The sequence below is a fragment of the Haliaeetus leucocephalus genome, unplaced genomic scaffold, assembly GCF_000737465.1.
Source record: "Haliaeetus leucocephalus isolate CR32 unplaced genomic scaffold, Haliaeetus_leucocephalus-4.0 Scaffold228, whole genome shotgun sequence".
Lineage (NCBI taxonomy): Eukaryota > Metazoa > Chordata > Aves > Accipitriformes > Accipitridae > Haliaeetus > Haliaeetus leucocephalus.
The window spans coordinates 9,294,936-9,315,221 of NW_010972664.1; the positions used below are offsets into that span (position 1 = coordinate 9,294,936).

Here is a 20,286-nt window from a genome sequence, read left to right on the forward strand (position 1 = left end):
CAGAAAGTTTAGAAGCAAGATTTGTAAGGATTTCTCTGAAACAGAAGTAAGGCAGGCCAGAAAGAATTAAAGAAATGGATGACAGAAATTAATCATAAGGAGAGTGATCTCCCAAACAAGTAAAACTTAAGGTTTTTTTGTTTGTTTGTTTAAGATTAAACTGCATTTCTTGGCATAAGAAATGTTTGCTTTTAAGGACAAGTATTCTGAATCAATGTTAATTTTATTTCTTATTACTAACAAAATGTTATTTCTTAGTTTGAGCTTCTGAGAGGAGTTGCTTTTTGAGACAGAGGGTTGCACAGGTGTTTTAAGGAGCACTGAAATGCAACATTACCATTCCACATATTACCACATCAGAATGCCTTCCTGCAGACAACTAAGCAGTGCAGGTGAGGTGTTATGTCTAGCCTTTCACAGCAGCTTATCTTTCTTATTAGTAAATAAAAAGACCCAAGCATATTATAGTTAGAGGGCTGAGATTAAAAGAAGGATCCATTACATTTACATCCTAACACTTAGAACAGAAAATTGCCCAGGAGTCTTCAGGCCACGCAGACTCTCAGCATACCTGCAAGTAGCTACAGGTTAAACACAGAAAGTTCCCATGGACTCATGTCCCAAGTACCAGAGGGGCAAGGCTAGAAAGAATGAGGATTCACACATTTACCCAATAGCCCCCACTTGGTAAAGAAGATATGTGGAAGACAACATTTTGTATGAGAGAATGACTGCCTCACGTTTCAGCTGAAAATGCTGTAGTCTTAAGCATTACCAGGCATATTTTAAGGAAATTCATAAGTACATAGGAGGGCAGTGTGCTTAGTGCACAGAAGCAACAGCACGTAACATCGTGTGGGATGTAAAGACCAAACTCTCTGAGTCTCTTTCAGTAACTCTATTGCCTTTCAAGTTCCACTTAATGCGTACACCTATAGTAACATGGAGGAAAAAAAAGGGACTATTCTGCAAGTCTCATTTAAACCTCCAAAGGAACTAGTCTGCTTTGTTCTTCAGGCACAATGAACTCATACATGCAAACTATCTTGGAGCATCCAGGTAGAACTCATTGCTCTAATTATTTTAACATCCTAAATGTAATGGGAGAACAGCATTGAAGACTGACAGCCACCAGGCCCTTAGAAAACAACTCCAAAGAAGCCTTTTTGCACAGATGCATGAGGCAATATATGATCCTTGTACCAAATTCAATGTTATTAGAGCAACTCAAGGCTGTAGCAACTCTGTTAGGGACCTATGCCTGCACACCATGGGGGGAAAGGAGGTGAGCATGCAGACATCCCTCCAGTTATTTTATGTTCACAGAATAATCACAAATATTCTAGAAGTGAGAGACAAGTAATAGCTGAAGTGGTATGGGGGGGGAATAACATCAAGCATTTCACTAACAGGATGTCCCCATTCCCACTCCAACAGGTCTCCATCCCGCCCAGTGTCTTGGTAGGAGAGGAACAGAAAGAGCTGCTGAAGAAAAAAACCAAAACACCCCCCGCCCCACCAAACCAAGAAGAGGAAGAATAATCAACATAAATAACTAACTGCTGTTTTCAAAAACGGCTTACTAACCACATCAGAAAGCAAAGAATAAAAGACAATAGAGTACTTTCCTCAGATTTGACAGTGGAAGAACAAAGCAGTAGGTTCAAACAGCTTCCCATGACAGTAAAGGCAATCCATAAAATAAACATAGTACTTTGTGTTGTCCAACACAAACAAACAAAAATAATCAGAAAGCCATCAAGGTCCAGATTATTCAAGAAAGTCAGAAATGCAGACAGATTTTATGTAAGAACCTAAATTTTCTTTGGTAGAAAAAAAATTAATGGCAACTTAAAATTAAATGTTTCATTTAAATAAGCCATGTAAGTGAACCAAAATAATTACAAAATACTTATACTCAGCAAAAGATGTTTCCAACAAGTATTATTTTTGTTACCATATTATCCAATGCAAAGTAAACCAGAAAATTATCTGCCCCACAATTCAGAGTTAGAAAAACGTCTCAATTATAAATTATTTTTTTACTTTGTATTTGACTTTTTACAGATATTTAGATTCAAAGTTGAAAGAAGGCCAGAGAGAAATGTCACAGAAAGAGACATGAAAGATAAATACTTTCATGACAAACTGAACTCTCAGAATTACAGCATCCTGTAAGAAACATTTTTTACAGTAAGGCTTAGTTCCCTCTAGCAAATCAGGGGAGTTAATTTTAACTGTTTAATAATAACTGAAAGTACATGAAACTATTTTACCATTTCAGGCAGGTCCCTTTGCTCCAAATATTCCTCTATTAAGTGAGTCCTAGAAGGCATGCTTACAAAACATTTGTGTGGTTTATATGCTAATGGGGGGGCAGGGGGAGGAGCTTTTGCAAGACCTACATATTACATCTCCCGCAGGAACCAGCTAATCACTCAGTTAAATGCAGTCTTAGCATTCGCACTGCCAGTGTGCTTGTTTCTTGGACAAGGGAGGAGAGATTAAAGGGGAAGAGGTGGCACAACAAAAATTAAGGTTCTTAGCATTGGCTTAATTTGTTACCTGTGGTACATCTTTGAAGTCAGAAAGTTTATTAAAAATCATGCTTGAAAGTAAAACAGTTTTTAACACAACAGAAGTATAAGACACATTTCATATTAATGATCTAGTAAACTAGTGAACTGTCCCTTAACTGTGTTTGCAAAATATAACTTTCAACCATATGCTTCTTAAATATCTGGAAGAGCAGTCTAGTTTATTAGAAAGTGTAACAAATATATGCAATTAAAAAAAACAACCTTGGCAACAGAGATACCATTTTATTACAGTATACAGTGCTATTTCCATTGGAAAATGGACAAATTCCAAATGAAACTAACAGAAAACTAAAAATCTCTAAGATGTAAAGACCATCAATGAACATATTTAAGTTAAAAAACAGAACCATGGCATGTTGTATATTTGAAGTTTTATTGAGGGGAATACAAATATAACCATGACATATCACAGAAACAAGTCATAACATTTCATCAAAAGCAGTTCCTTAAAAACATCTGCAATCATATATAACAAATACACTGAATATTTGAATCCTTGTATCTTAAATAAAAATATTCCTCTAGAGGCCTACTGTAGATGGTTACTAAAAACCCAACATCAAACTTTACAATAAAAAAAATTGCAGAAATACCTAAAAATGGGCACCTAAAATCAGTAGGTATCTCATGCAGCTGTATTTCAGGAAGTGCTGATTATTCTTTCTTAGGAAAAGAAATATTCCTATTTGGTCAAAAGGTGTCCCCCCAAAAAACAGAGAGGCATTTCCTGATGGCTAATTACCACCTAAAACTCAAATGAATGCAGATGTTTATCATTAACAAAAATCTTTTTTTAAAATATGCTCTCCAGTCACAAGATTCAATTTAATTCATCAGTGTGCATACCTGAGGTGCTATGTTGTCTACATTCAGTTTTCCTGGAAGAGATACTAAAAGGAATCAAGTCAACACAGTATATTTTAGCTGAACTGTTCATTTTCTTTAATCATTCTTCCTTTCCAAGGAACTTGTACACCTACTGACAAAGTCTGTAAAAGAACGCCATACACCTTTTATTTATCTCTCATGTCTTCATTGCTTGAATCTGATCTGTTAATAAAAAGAAACAGCTAGTCTTAACACAAGATGAATTTTGCTGTATTTTGCTTTTTGAAAACTTAACACAGTATTGTCCAGGTTACAGAACTACACCAATAAATATTTTGGTGTCATTACAAGAGTGCGGGATAATGCCATTAGAGTTGTTTCCAACTTGTTCTCTCATCCACTTCTGAAATTCCTCCACAGCCAAGTTGTTTCCCCCAAATGTTTCTAATTAAACAGGAAGACTCTTCCACATAATTCAATTTTTATCTTTTTCAGGCTTATAAGGTAACTTTGATAAGAATAAGGCCTGGAAGTTTACTTTATGAAGCACGCATTTCAGTTCCTTGTACACATTTCAGCTTCCACATAACTGAATATGAACTAACTCCCCAACAGCAAAGCATTTAAAGTTTGGTTTGATAAACTCACATGAAACCTTCTTTGGTCTCAGTAGTCACACTTCTCCATACTGTTGCCTGATTGCCACTTCTCAATTCACTTCAAACATCTCCTTAGTTAGCATAAATGTACTGCATCCCCATTACAAAATGTGGAAATCAGCAAAATGTGAGCTGGGTTTAGACTGTTGTGAGACAGGTTAGTTTTACTCTACCTGTGATGTGTTGTTGCAATAGTAACCCATTACAGAACAGGGAAATATGCAAACTCACCCTTTGCTGGGGGGGGGGGGAAAAAAAAAAAAGGGCAAACCCTTCTACCCCTGCCGCCTGAAATCTGTGAGCTACCTGTAATGGGTCTGCAAAAGGTAACTAAAGAAAACAAGGCTGTTGACAAGGAAAACTGAGCTTTCATTAACCAGGTGTCATTTCCTCTACTGAATTTTACTGCATCCACAGGCCGGGATTTAGGGACCACTATAACTTAAAGAGTTGTTCCATATATTTCCATCTAGTGCTCTAGGAATGGGGAAGAGAATTGTAGTAAAAATCTGTTCTTGAATTATCAAAGTCTTCATCCGTTAAAAGTATAACTGCCAAACTGCACATGCTTAGGCAACAATACAGTTTAAACCCAACACTTTTAAGAAGGGGGTTTTGGGGACACTGAGCCAGGGAGTTAAAGGAAATTTTTAGGTAAAGCCCATCTATGAAGAATTTCAGCTCAGAAAATTAAGTTTAACAATCCATGAGAAGTGACTAGCTATGAAGAGCTATGTAAGTGACAGCAGAAGCACCTGCTTACTGTGCTTAAAAATCTACATATACAACTTAAATATTTATCAGAAAATATTTATACAAGCATTTGAGATCCTTTTAAGTAGCTTGAAGCTATGTACAAAACCATCAACTCAAAATCTGAATTGAAACTTAGAAGATTCCTCAAATATAAGCAAAGAAGCTGAAAATCAAAGGAAAATATTACAAAATCAGAACTATGTGTGAAATTGGGAAAAAGTACATGATTTGGAATCTGCCTCTATGATAATAGGATACAACAGTGAAGGAAACTCAGTAGTCAGATGCTGGATCCCCAGAACAGAACTCTTTTAGATGGTGGAGGATGTATCACTGTTCTTCTGTAGGGCACTAAATCTCTTTGTGAAGACTATTTTTGGCTAGTATCCCTTCCTCTGAAAACATGACCAAATGTTTTTGTATTCTGTAATAACACAGTAAAATAAACAATCTATTTCTAAGTAGCAGTAAGGATTCTGAGTAGAAAGGACAGTCTGGTATCCATAGATAAATGGAGATCTGTTAAATCAGGGACAATGTTGGACGGCATTTAGTTGCATTTTGAAGGAAATGAGTTTAGTGGCACTGAGTCTGGATCATCGCTGACATCTAGCGGCTGCCACAGCACAGAACACAACAGTACAGAGTCCGCAGTCTTGCAGATTCAGATTAACTATGCTACCTAACACACTCACAATGTAAGCAACGAAAATTAGGGAGCTAAAATTAGAATGTCTACCAAAACAATACCACACTTCACTATTCTATACATTTAGCAGTACGCAGGAGGACAAAAGAGACCAGATCCTTACCAACATACAACAGAAGGATATACAGCATCCATACCAAGTTTGTAGTTAAAAACGTGTATGTAATACATCATCTAAGCTGGATCTGATGTTTTCTATGTAGTTATGAGTGTCTGCATATGCTATGAGCGTTATAATGTAAGCTGTTCTTATTTTGGCTCTAGATTAAAGAGCTGAAGTTGAATAATCAAAACTAGTGTATTTGTCTGTGTACTTTGCTTATTTTTCTAGCCTGCTTATTCACTGTTTCCTGATACATAACATTAAGTTATGTAAAACTGGGACAGGACAGTAAGAATAAATTAAAGAACAAACTGAGCTACCACAATAATAAGTTGAAGTGCAGGAGCTGGTATTATTGTTTACAAGAAAGTGTTACACTGTTTGCAAGAGTATGCATTAATATTTCATAGAACACACTTTTGTCAGAGAAACTGACATGATCTTTTGTGTACGTTAAGGAGGTAAATGAACAGCAAATATGAGATAGAGCATCAGTACTCACTGTGTAATTTGATCTGACAGCAGAAGTGGACAGAAAGAAAACAAAGGAAATAATAAAGAAAAAAACCTTACAAAATGAAAAAGTTTAACAGAATGAAAATAGAGCAAGAGAATTACATATGATATACCTTGGAGCCAATCCACACCTTCTTGCAATCCTTCTCCTTTAAGAGCATCACTGGCACTAAAAGAAACAAATCAAATTACGAAAACATTGTAAAAATACCAGTTTTAGCGGAGTCATCACTATACTTGTAATTTACAGAATTGCAAAGTAGCGTCAAGTACAGTTTACTTAAATTTTCTTCACGTGGAGAAGGCTGCGTCTCAAATGATATATTCTAGAGTACCTTCCCAATATGGAAACACCATTTCAAGATCTGATCTATTTTTCAAGGCAGAGGAATTGTTCCTAGAACACGAGGGGTTCTGGAAGAGCTCCCACACAAGGCAGCCACATTGTTGTGCAGCACCTCCACTTAGATAACCCCCTCCTCAGTTTACTGATGTTTAAAGATGTTTACTACCCACAAAAAGAGTGATGACTCATAGAATCATTTAGGTTGGAAAAGACCTTTAAGATCGAGTCCCACTGTCTTCCCATGCAGTTCCTATACAGAGCAAGAATGTTGGAGTACCAGAGGAAAAAGTATAGCGCGTACACACTTCATTTTAACAGCAACCCTAGGAGTGTCTGTTAATACATATTAATATTAAGCTACACTGAGAACAGTGTAACTCTACCTTTTGAATCACAGGGGTATAACTGTTTAAAGGCCCCTTATTCTTCAGCTTATGAAAACTAGCACAGCAGTGAATCTGGACTGTTACTGTGATTAGCTATAAAATTATCTTCAAAGGAGCTTGGGAATTCATCAGTTATTTCTGAGACAAAAAGCAGTGACCCCAAAACAACGCGCAGGTAATCAAGTTTAATATTAAAGGACCTAAAATGAAAATTCTAGTTTCCAGCAGCATCTACCTGCTGATTTCCCTTTTATTTATAGTATCTGAGGACTTTAGTTAAAGACAAAAATCTAACTTCTATAAAACACTTCTGATAAAAGGAGAGTTTTTTCCTTGTGAACATTGGCACAAAATCCTTCTACTTATATGAAAGCTTACATCCTTCACAGAAAGAAAAGACACTAGCCCGTACAACTATAAATCCCCTCAAACATTACACAGTACAAAGAGTACAGTGTCCCTCTGAATTCACATGAGAACAGTTTACTAAATGGCCTTTCAACAGTAATTTGCTAAAGCATCTGCAGAGTGGAAAAAAACAACTCTAAAGGTTTTATTGTTCATATTCTGAAACCTGCAAGACAAACTAGCAGCAGTACTCTGATAACAGTTCTACTCAATTTCACAGCAAAAAAATAATAGCAGCTATTCTTTTGATAAGAACACTGCTTTCTGATTTCATTAGAAGTCCTCCATTTCATTATTTGGGTAACAGTTCTACTGTGAAAATTTTCAAGACACAGTCTACATGAATGCATTGTGCGTTTAAAACAAGTTTCATAGCAAGTATTGTAATATTACTACTGTTTCCACATGTGGCAGCACAGCATTTTATCTGGTTGATTTATGTTACATAATACCGAGTGGCTTGCTAGAGGTAAAATACGAATGTACAAAGAAATACCAATAAATGTGTAGAAAAAGTGAAATTTACCAGATATGCCAGGGTTTGTCTTTGATGTTTTCTAATGACAGCAATTGAGATACTTTCACAGATGATATTGCGTCCCTGAGGTCCATCTTGTTAGCAAAGAAGAGAATAGGCAGTCGACGGTGCTTAATATCTAAGCATGAGCAGAAACAGAACTATCATGACATTATGCAACATTTATTAATATCTACGTGTAATAAGCTACAAACAATTACAGGAAGATATTCTGCTCACCTGTAACTGCAATTCTCTGAAGGTTGTATCCTACCAAGATGCACACTGTTGGGTCATGTGGCCTCTGATGCATACTTCAAGAATGCTCACAAACTTTCTGGCAGGCTTTGGGATCTTCCACCCCTTCTCCCCCTACCTTATACATACGTTTAAAGCTGTAGGTATCAATTGCTGGTGAAGCTGACGAACAGGAGATCAAACAACTGCCTACAAATACTACATACCTCTGCTTAGTGAGGACTGGATGTGCAAAACAGACAGAAAAATGATTTGTGTTCATTCATAACCTCACAACAATAGCTGCATAAAGGCAGTCTGAATTATCCTTTAGCATCCTGGAGAGCATCCATGACTTCATAAAATAGGAAAAAAATGCACATCTGGACATCCCTTATCCTACCTTCACTTGAAGGAGGACATCTTTTCCAGAAGCTCTTCTCACCTAGCAGTGAGAACTACAGACCAAACCAAGTACACTGACAATTTCTGGCATACTTACACATTCAAAAGCATAAGCCTTGCTGATTACCACAAACAACTAGAGAGTTACTGGAAGGAAACAAAGTATACTCTCTTGAACCTGACAGATGTAAAACTGCCAAAAAATTACCAGCACCAAGACTAACTGTAATCATTTTTCACATTATTAAAACAAAGGCTGAATTACAGCATTAGAGTTTTCTCTAATCTCTTTCTAGATTTGAGTCTATCAATCAATTCTTGATATGAAAAGAACTTAAAAACCCCATATGATGAAAACTGCTATACAGGCTCTTTTTAAAATAGTAAAAAGAAAGGGTTATTTCACATAGGAAACAAGCTAAGGATTTATTTAAAAACTTCCAATATAAGCCAGTTGCTCCTGCCAGAGCAGGGGAACAAAAAAACCAAAAAAACCCCAACAAACTGTCAATGCTGAAGTCATTTGAACCTTCCTAATTATGTTCTTTTCAAACCCCCTACTGAACCTTTACACAAAATCAGTGGAGATAACACTATCTACCCATACTCAGAGATCATGCGTGCTGATCAAAATGTTGACAATTTTCACAACTATTTACCCTATCTGGAGCTATTTTTTCCTCCGATACCCTCTAACACAAATCAAAGGCTTCAAAATACAAGCAGGGTATCATTACATCTCTGTTTTGCTTCCATAGTTGAACAGTATAATTAAATGAACCCTGATATCCATAACCTGCAATATGTGGGTAAGTTAAAACCACAAAAATTAGCTGACATCACATATGCAAATACCCTAGTTAAACACTGAAAATTCCTTGATTTTTTTAAAGCAATTAAAAAGGGGCACAACCTACCCACATAGACTCATAAATGTACACTTAAAGATGTTCGCTAAATAGAGTGGTGGTTGCAGAAATTTACAGTATTTCCTACCTTATGACATTGTTTCCTATTGTGCAGTATTTCCCCCCCCCTACTTTTTACAGTTATTAATGGAAAGCTAACATTTTCTAGTTGGAAGTAGTTATGAGTTAACACATTAAAAAGATCCCAGATACTAATATGTCATGTTTAATTTTATATAAAGAATTTCAAATTTACAGGAATTTCAGTTTATTTTAGAAGCATGTGCTGGAGGTCAAGTGACCCAAGAGTCAATATCTAAAACAAGTAATGTACAGACTACCATCTTGGAAAATGCTGAAGATTGAAGTTCGATTAAAAAAATAATATGGTAACATGATCATTAAACAAGCCATTATTTGTAGAGTGCATTGTCCACTTACATAAGTAAAAATAATTTATAGTTCTGATTCACTAAACAGTCCCAGCTAGTACAACTTCAAAGCTCGTTAATGCCTCACAGTACACATTCCCTTTCACCTGACAACCTCAAGCAAAGTCTGGCAAAAAGAGAGGGAACAGTTTTACTGAAGGATTGCCAAGATTTTCAGACACAGGATTTGATTCAAGGTTGTTACCCTGCATCCATTTAAACCTTAAGTACACATGTAAATTTAAACCACTCCAGGAGGTTCAGAGGCAGAAGCATCAGTGGGGAGAAAGTAGGGCATCAATCAAGAAAAGCAGAAGAGTAATACAAATAAAAATATAGTAAAACAGTTATATATTGATTCAGTCATCAGCTACTTTTAGCAAATATTACTACTAGAACTTTTTATTCTCTTTGGCTCTCTTAGATGTGACCTATCAAAATCTGAAACAATAAAACAGGAACACTGTTGCTGCATTTGAGCTGAGCTGCTCCAAGGCAGAAATACACAACTGCCCTTTCCTAGTTCTAGGGAATGTACAAGGTGGCCATAGCCATGGTCTTTCAGAACTAGAAGACACAAACACATCAACAACTGAACAGCACTGACCTGCTAGATCCGCATTAATAACCTACTTGTGCCTAAATGAAAAGCCCCACCCAAGCTTGCATCTCCTCAGTTATAACATTTTCACTCTTTTGCCTTCTAATGAACCAGTAACTTATTACAGCAGTCTTTACCTCCCACCCTTGGTCCCATGTGGTTTCCATTTCACCAACAGAATCGCCTTTTACCACCGTGGTCAATATCTGCTTTGGTATAAAGTTCCCTGGCCTCTATGTAAGCCATGTGCAGCCTTTGGCTGACCTCATCCTCCGCTTTCACCTTTCCAAGACTCTTTTCAGCACCTGCATTTGAAGTGGCCCATACCCTTGAACATGAAATTAAGAGGGCCCAGTCAGCTCACATGCACTCAGCTACAGCATCTTTGCTGATGAACTAATGTATTATATGCAGTCTTCATGAAAAATAAAATCATAGTAACACAGTTGCCCCTATCACATACTACTTTTCTTGGTTAGAAACGCAAGTCAGCTTCTCCTTTCTTACTTTCAGCATGGTAACCCCACAAGTTAAGGCTTTATCAGCTTAATAAATAAATAAGGGATTACAGGATTATTTCACTTTTAAATTTCCTGCCTGTAGTTTTACAATCTGGTTAGTCAGAGCAACTAAAGTGCTGAAAGTCAAAATTGCATATTGCTTACAAAACCATTCCAGTAACGTTGGCTATACATAAAGGTGAAGAAAGAATTGACCAACCTCAGAACTTAATTAAAAAAGTGTAACCTCATGTAAAAAAACAAACCAAAACAAACAAAAGCCCTAAAACCAACCCCCCAATCATGAATCCTCCTCCATCCCATGTATCCTTTTACAGGCAACTGACTGGTATAATTATCCCTCCTTATTTCTGGCTAAAGCATAATAATAAAAAAAAGATGATGAAGATGAAAAAAAAGAAATTAAAAGTTACATTAAAGGAATTGGCTGTCTTCACAGAAAAATCCAGACAGGGAGATACTTTTTTTTTTTGTACACATTCGTCATCACATACAGGCGTTCCAGCTTCCAAAGGGTCAAAGTCTATTCTTCCTCAAAACAAAGCAACTTTTGACCTATATTGATTAATAAGAGACCAATCCAACTCAGTGTAGCCAACTGAAGTATGATCAGTTTGTAAATGTGAACAGGTATAAACCCCCGCCCCAAACTCACTGAAGACTATTATTGTTCTAATATTCATGAATGGCTAAAATATTTGCAAATTACTCAGAAAGCAGAATGTGTCAGATAAGGGCTTTTCTTAAGACAACATAAGAAATATGGAGACAGAAGGGGAGAAAAACCTCCTCACCTGGATGATTCAGAAGGGTGTCAAGTTCTTCTTTGGCCACAACCATTCTTAATTTGTCACTGCTATCAATGACAAAAATAATAGCTTGGCCTTCTCTGCATAACATAAAAAGAGCAAAGAGGCAAATTATAGGTTCTTTTAAACTGTGATTAAGAAAAGGCTTCAGAAAAAACACACAAAAAAGCAAACAAACCTGATTTTTTTTTCCTCTATTTTTTGTTCTTGTTATTTACCATTAACATTTGAATCCAGCCTCATTTCTGAAATTCAGTCTTTTGGTAACCTGCGTAATTTTTTGAGACATGAGGTTGTTAGCTGCGTGACTCGTTCAAGGTTCAGTCTACAGAGACCCTTCAGAAAAGCTTGATTTCACTATTGAGGCTGAAAAATGAACTCTGAAAATGTAACCAACTGCTATTCTGACAGTGTGGTCAGACAAAGAAAATCTCAGGACAGGTTTTTGTAGAAATTCTTTATTTCCTATACTAAACCAAGTTTATTTAAAGAAAGGTCAATTACCTTTTTAGAAAAAACTGTGTGTCCACAGCTGTTTAACAACTAGGCATATGTAGATTAATTTAATTTACAAAAGTCTGCCTAAACAGGATCTTTCTTTTGTTTAGAGTAACAGGTAAAAACTTTCAAATATTCCAAATTATTAAGATGTTTTGCTGGCAGTATGACCACAGTCACAACATATATACAACTATTCAACTCATTGTTTCAGGATATTACTGATTATTTTATGACTTGATGTTCCATTTACTAAAACATAATTGAAAGCAAAATACAGTCTGACCAATTCAGATGAACAGTTATAAACACTCACAAAAAGTATTTTTAATTTACATTTTAATGTAATATTCATTTCTCCTTCATTTTGCCTTGCTCTGAGAGACCATTATGGATACATTCTCCCTCTCCCCACCCCCCCCCCCCCCGCACCATCTACCTTCGTATTTTGTTACAAAACAGTCTTAGACCTACTGAAAAACAGAAATAACTTGACCAGCCTAAGATTGTATGAGAAGGTCCATTCTTTTCTGGAGTACAGAAGAACTTTAACAGCACATAAAGTTTTTCCATATTAGCTGAAAATGCCTAAGTAAATTTTATGAGAATACAGTATTTTTCTAGAGGAATCAGAGTCCTAGCATGTATTTACTACCAAAAAATAACTTCACAGACAAGTAACAGTAATAGGGACACAACATGAGTTTACATATATTTAAGACAAGTGTACTTTAAGGACATCCTAGCAGATAGTTTCAAGCCAAATAGAAGAAAAGGGCAAGCTTCAAGTACTCCAAAGCAACTACTTAGACACTTGATCAGATTTGATTGCCATTTTGCAATTCTTGCAAAATTAAATCTTGCTTAACTTTATAAACTGAATGGCACATTATTATTTTCATATTTTTCTCAGAAGTTAATCTCAAATATGTGACTACTGCATTGGATCAGGAACAGAGGTGAATACAAGTGCCCATTTCACTGTCAGCATTACCTAACAAACTCCCTTACTGTTTTGACGAAAAAAGCCATTTATGCCACAAAAGGGATAAGTCACTGCATTAAATACAGCAGTCAGAAAAATTATTTCCTTATGAAGCACTCAGCTAGCATGTTGAGAGCAGCCTAAGGGCATCAGTTATTGAAATCCAAAAGATTTGGAAGACATACATCTAACACTCTTGAACAATGAAGATCTCTTATCCACACAAGTTTTCAAATTGCCAACACATGTTTTGCACAGAAAGGAGATGAAGTGTTAATCCTCAATTAAAGAATACTTTAAGCTCTATCACATTAAATATTAATATTTAATCAATATTATAATCTTCAGAATTTCTCCATTTTATTTCTCCAAGCTATGTCTGTGTGGTTTACTACTGTTCACCTTATTTAGATCAGCATCAGGTATTACAGAATAAAAATGAGACAACATAAATGAAGATTCAAGTTTCATTAGAAGCTAGAACAGAAAATGCTATTACCAATAAGGCAATACCGCAGTGTTATAAAGTACAGTGAATATCCTGCTTAATAAATAACATCTAAGAATACTTGGTCAAGTTCTTAGTTACATGTGCCTCATTCTCTGAGCTTAATTTCCCCCACCTCTAAAAATCTCAGCCATCAGGCAGTATCTTTTGGGTCTTAAGTCACTTACCTACAGAAGAACAGAGAAACAGGAAACTTAACTCATCTTGGTGCTCTCTTACAGGATTGGTTTTCAGGTTTCAACATTTAAATCCCATCTCTAGTATGCTTCCCCTATCTTTGAGTCAATCAGCATGCTTTTGGGGACATCTTGTTAACAGCATGTAAAAATTTTCATTTTTTAGAACAGAAAGAAAAGTTGTATTTATCCAGAACAACCTTCTGTCAAACACCAGGTGTAAGTCTTCTCTGAATAATTTCTAACGACTAGGTATTGTCATACTGCTGTTTAAATAACGTACATGACAGCTAATATGAACAGCAATGCTTTAAAATAAATGATAGGCTTACTTGTAGTAATGTTCCCAGAGGTTTCTGTATCTCCCTTGACCTGACATATCAAACACTGTGAAAGACAGACTGCAAAGAAAAGAAGTGTATGAGGCACAGAAACAAAGAACAAACCCCAAACCCGAACTATTTTCTTTGCTACCCTGACAGAAAAAAGCCAGATCAACTTCAATCCTAATCAACTGAGAAAGAGTAACCAGAGTTCCTTTGGGAATCTATCTGCCTTCAAACTATCCTACCCGGTTTTGTGGTCTTACAGAAATATTTCACAATGGAAAATGTGTTTGTTTATTCTCCAAATAAAAGAACTAAACCAATTATAGAAAGTTGCATCAAATACAAAATAAGCTCCCATTCGGCCTCTCTTTTTATCACGTTAGTATTGAATATTGTTTATAATGTTGAGTAAATGAATTTTAGATGATAACTTCAAATCCACAGCCTGTCTTAAATTCTGTCCCTAGACAGGCACCAATAACATCCAAAGGCTTCTGTATGCAAAATAAAAGGCTTTTAAAAAAAGAAAAAAAAAATCCACCTTCATTTAAAAAAAAAAAAAAAAATCACATTCTGGTAATATGAGTTTACCTCAGGTGACCAAGCTACAAAAGGTAGTCTTCGCAACTTTGAGATTTCACCCAAGCACTAAATACGGCAAGTCAACTTAAAGAACATTACAAAAAATTCCGATCCACTCCTGAAATGTCTACAGAGGCAACATTGACTTCAGTATTAGGCTTTCCTGTTTGGGTAGTCCCAAATAGCTCCCTGAGTGGAGGCCACACTAAAATGAGGAGGTTTAAAAAAGGAAGCTCTCCAGACATCCTTTCCCCTCTATATCCAGACAACAACTGATTCTAAACTAGCTGCTCTGCCATGCATAAAGTTATTAGCAACCCCCAAACAATGTTTTTTCATTGTAATATCAGATTAATGAAGTTTTAGGGTGGGGGAGGTTTGTTTGGGTTTTTTTAATCATTCTACATGGTGTATTTGCAGGTCATCTCTCCTACTACAGGATCAGAATAAAGGAAAGCAACATAAATTGATTTACATTCTCACACAGCCAAACACCAAACCTGTCTTATGTGCTTTACTGAGACTGAATACAGTTGTTGAACCTCCTCCGAAAATAGGAAACCTGTCAGTCCCACACATCAGCTCCAGGAATAAACAATTTTCTTGCAGTTCTCTCACCCAGTGGGGTGTACTGCTTGGTTTTAAGACTAACGGCACCCATTAAAAATACACTGTGAAGGCTACAGAATAATAAAATAATATCCAATGTTACCTCCTTGAAGTATCTTTGTCTCACGACATTCCTTTTCTAAATCTTAGCCTTCATTCAACTAATGATTTCTTCCTCCTTTTCCTGACCTTTGACCCTGCCATCTTTACATTGCTAACGCTGCAGCCACCATTTTTTCATTTAATGAGATTAGACTGCAATCTCTTCAGAGTCCCTCCAGTGAGAGTGCTTAATGGAATATAGGTTACCATCTAAGCAACTGTCTCTCAAGTCTGTAACAGTGCCCTATTCTGAAATTCTTAACAGACAGAAATCAGATGCTTATACACATTATTCCAAAAAAAAAAAAACAACCCAATTTTTTTTTTTCTTTTCTTACACATACATAGTTTTACAGCAGCACAACACACACAGTATACTCTAACTATCAGTCATGGATCATGATTAGGACTCCTGGGTACTACAACATTTCAGCAAACTGCATGTCATGTCATTATACCACCACACATTATACTCAGTTACATCCCACTGAAAGAGGTAATTAAGTCCAACTATTGTATATTAATTACTACTGCTAAATGGAAAAAAATTAAAGAAACTACTACCTTGAAGTCTTGAACTTCTCTATACTGAATCCTATTGTTGGAACAATGTCCTGAGTTTGAGCCTTTAAAGGAAAGAAAGTACAAATTTTACAGTCAAGTTAGAAAATGTAAATATTGAAATATACTTGAAACGTGAATACATTACAGATCTACTTTTCCCCAAACTGTGCAATACAAAAACTTTCTAAAAATCCAGATACTTTATATTTTAAAAGTTCCCTGAAAAGTACAATAATTCAAAATCAAGGTTTTGTATTTTCTAGGAAATACAATGAATGCTATTGGACAAGAGCATTGAAGACATTTTAGTCTCAAGAGTGAGAATTTCACCCTTTACATTAGTCTGTGTGTACACATATGTGTGGATATTACCTGTGAAATAAATAGGAGATAGGGTAACATGGAAGATAACAGCTTGAAGATCGTGACTGAGGTCAAAATTCCCAATATTTGTGCACTTTAGAAATCACAATGTGACCCCAAACAAGTCTGCACAATACCCCAGGCCTTTTAGATAAAAGAGGGTGTACTTCTATCAAGACATTAGATCGGCCACGCGCCCAGCTTCTGTCCACAGGCTGGAGGAGTCTATTTGACATTGGAAATTATACAGCAGACATTACACAATGGCCTAACCATAGTTCTACTCAAACTACAAGACCACTGGAAGAAATCACCATTTACCACAGAGGAATGGCCAAAACATAAAGCATTATTAATAGATCTGTCTGATAACCAGGTTTACTGCTGAGCTAGCCAAGGAACCTATCAGCTAAGCTGGTACAACAGAATAGTTCCTTTAAGAAGCATCAATACTGAGCAGGGAGAAAGGTCACATTCCTTAGATTACAGAGCTGTCTGAGAAACCAACATACAATCCTTTTATAGACTTGCTAGAGCCCCCTATTAAAAACACTATCTATAAGCAGTTGACTCCTCACATACAACTGAAGCAAGCTTAGCTTGTTCACTTGTAGCTTCATTATGAAAATAGCATTCCACCATCGTGAACAGTTCAGCCAACAGTTTTGCTGAATTTGTTCAGAGTAGAAGAGGTGTTATTTCCTTAATATTTATTTCAAATGTATTTATCAGGCCCAGAAGAAAGAACTGCAGACAGACGGAGAAACACTTATATTTGCCAAACACCTAATATATTGCTCCTAGGACAAAGCAGCAGTTCTTCTTAAGAAGACTGGGTTGATCCAGAGCAAAAAATCATCTGTCCATTGAACTTACTAAAAATAGACAATTTCATCAAGTCTGATCTAATGACATTTGTTGCACATTAGAGAATTTGTCATGTCTTGCAAGGATAAGACTTACACAAGTATGCAAAGCTATCCTCCTAAAGGGTATGAAAACACACAGAAGTAAATTCTCATTACACACTTCACAGTAAAGCAAACTAATTCTATTTATTCTATTTGTATAATTCCCTTGGGACCTTCTCTAATACCTATTATTGTGATAAATCTTGAAGCCTGCATTCAACTCTGGTTAGGAATCCTTTAGTGCTTAAGGCATGACACAAAAACCCTACTACAATAAAGGTCTCAAGAATTACATAAATATATAATTTGCTCGGTACAAATTGCAGCATTTCCCCCAAACAACTGGTAGCAGATAGTAATCAGTTTATAGTCTTTGTTTATAAATCTATTTAATTTTCAGTGGAAGAATAATTGCCAGGAAGGGAAGAGTAGCAGTAACTCTTAGTCATGTTACATTTTTTTAAACTATGTCCAGTGGTACTCTTCAGGAAAATTTCAACGGAAATTAAAAACCAAAAGCTGTGTCCTGATGTGAACCGCAGAAATCATGGTTTGCCAGACACATATAACCAAGATGCACAAGCCTCTAGCTTTGACCGTGCCTACCAAAATTCATCTGTTTCTGGCCCATAAACATACACAAACAAGGTAATCCTACTTTAAATATTGCTCATAATACTACGCACTCTTAGTGGCCCGAAACACTTTTCACTGGATGAATGAACTGCAAGTATAAATGCTACTTATTTTGAAAGCTATTCTGCTTTAAAAATGCTGAAGTCACCATTAAGTGTGCATTTTCACATTATTTCCTATTTTATTATTTATTATATACTTATTATTTCTCAGGAAGAGATTAAAATAAACATGATAAATGTAGATAAGTACAAGTTGTATAACAACTGTATTAACCCCAAATGTTCGACACATCACTCAAATAATTGCTACAGGATAGCAGCTACGAGCAACTTAAGAAAACTGTTTCAGATCCTGATTTCAGCCATCATGAACCCTTCCTTATCGGATGATCTTAGGAAAAAAAAAAACGTGCCAAATTAATAGTGAGTTTTTTGAAAATGTTTTCATAATACGCACGTGGATGCTTACATTTAGTTTTAGTTAGTTGGAAACTCTTAAAATATATTAGTTCCACTGTACTAAATCAAAAAGCTCTTCACATCTTTTCCATGGTCATGTTTAGTATAATGGCATGCAAAAACAGTTTAAACATCAACTCTGCAGTAAAAACATCAACAGTGAACTAAGTAGGCTACTTACATTTGAAGGTTTAAGTTTATTTATGATCGTTGTTTTGCCGCTATTGTCCAAGCCAAGGCACAAAACATGAACCTCCTTTTTCTTCAGCCCGAGCCATCCCGCTAGCTTGTCAAACAATCCCATAATTCTGGCCTAAATACACAGGGATCACCTGGTGTTCAGAAAATCAGAGAAGGAAATAGCTGTTGGAAAATGGTTACATGTAGAGCAGTGCTAGCACAGTAGGTGGGCATGTGGCTAAGCAGTCCTTAAACTTTTAAAAGGACAGTGTGAAGACACCATACAAACACTGTCACAGCAGGTTCGCTTGGTATACTAAGCAAATGGAGTGTAAGCTGATTATAGTGAAGAGGCCTTGATACAAAAGTAGGTTGGCCGTTTATAGCCCTGTCTATATAACGCAACGTCCTTGATTCACTGGGTAGCAATACTGCCATCATTCTGAGCAGTACAAATAGGAGCACAACCGCAATGCCTCCTTACCTTCCACCAAACCAAGAAAAAAAATGGAAGACCATTACATTTTACTTCAAATTGTCAGTGGTCCAGTCAGTCGTCGTAGACAACAAAGCAAAACAGTATTTCCCCTCTCCATCATCTGCTCCGTAATTTACTGAACCCTGAAGTAAATAAAGTACCCTCTGTCAATTCAATTCAAACTCTAATTGTAACAGGCTTTGCCGATATTAACATGTATAAATTAGGAACTCATTCACTACAACTAGAAACTGATTATAAAACAGACATGAAGCCAGACACAATAACATTCACCCACATGTCAGGCAGATGCCAAACACCCTCTCCGGCCCGGGCACCGACTGAAGTTACCTGGCAGTAGCATATTCGAAAGAGCTTACATCATGCATTCCCTTGCGGTACCCGGCTGAACATACTTTGGAAAGATGACAACCCTTGTCTATCTTGACTGAATTCCACTAAGAATAATTTCACATTCAATAATAAAGCATTTAATTAATGCCAGAGGAATTTTGTGGAGTGGTGAAGGCTGTTTTTTCTCTTAATAAAGAAAAAACACACAGCACTGGACAACTCAGATTGCGATCTTGACTACCCCAGAAAGTCATGGCAGGAGAAGGAAGAGGAAAAAACATCAGTGACAAGTATTTGGTCTCACTTCTTCACTAACTGATTACAAAATGATGATTAACTGCATTTTAATAGAAATAATTTTAAAATCTTTGCATTTAATAAAGCCATGTAAGCCATCACTTTTGTTTACAGTATGTTTTTTTCTTTTTTAATACAGATCCTTTTTAAAGCTTTATCTTGTGCATTTTGATTCAAGACTGGTAGTGATCTACAGAGTGGCTATGTGTGTACAGCTACATACAGCTGTCACCAGATTAAACAAGCCCAACATTAGTTATAGCACCCCCCCCAAAGAAAAAAAATTTTTTTTTTCTTGTAACTCCCTTTGTTTTATGCCCCACTCCTTTTTAAATATACATACAACTCTAAAAGCAGAATAAGGCTTACTGTTTATTATCAAATTAACCTGACAAAACCCTGCTCTAAAACACATTACTTTCTAGTGCAATCAAGAGCCTTATCTATATATTCTAGACGATAAGGTTCAAAAAAAATACCTTGCTGATACTCTTAAAGTAGCAAAGGAGAAAA

The 20,286-nt window shown here is 36.2% G+C and overlaps 1 protein-coding gene across 2 annotated transcripts; it reads right to left on the reverse strand.

The window, feature by feature from the left end:
• Positions 1 to 2,902: 2,902 nt before the first annotated feature.
• ARL6 (ADP-ribosylation factor-like 6) lies at positions 2,903 to 18,800 on the reverse strand. 2 transcript variants are annotated; one of them, XM_010567276.1, is made up of 8 exons: positions 18,646 to 18,800; positions 16,094 to 16,155; positions 14,240 to 14,308; positions 11,726 to 11,820; positions 7,838 to 7,967; positions 6,285 to 6,340; positions 6,158 to 6,170; positions 3,399 to 3,650 (listed from the first exon to the last, which is right to left on the reverse strand). In XM_010567276.1, exons 1-8 carry the CDS (start codon positions 18,766 to 18,768, stop codon positions 3,614 to 3,616), a joined length of 585 nt encoding a protein of 194 aa, XP_010565578.1. In that variant the 5' UTR covers positions 18,769 to 18,800; the 3' UTR covers positions 3,399 to 3,613. The 2 variants fall into 2 exon arrangements, with proteins under 2 accessions (XP_010565579.1, XP_010565578.1); XM_010567277.1 differs by lacking the exon at positions 6,158 to 6,170 and having other exon boundaries at positions 2,903 to 3,650; positions 18,646 to 18,796.
• Positions 18,801 to 20,286: the final 1,486 nt, after the last annotated feature.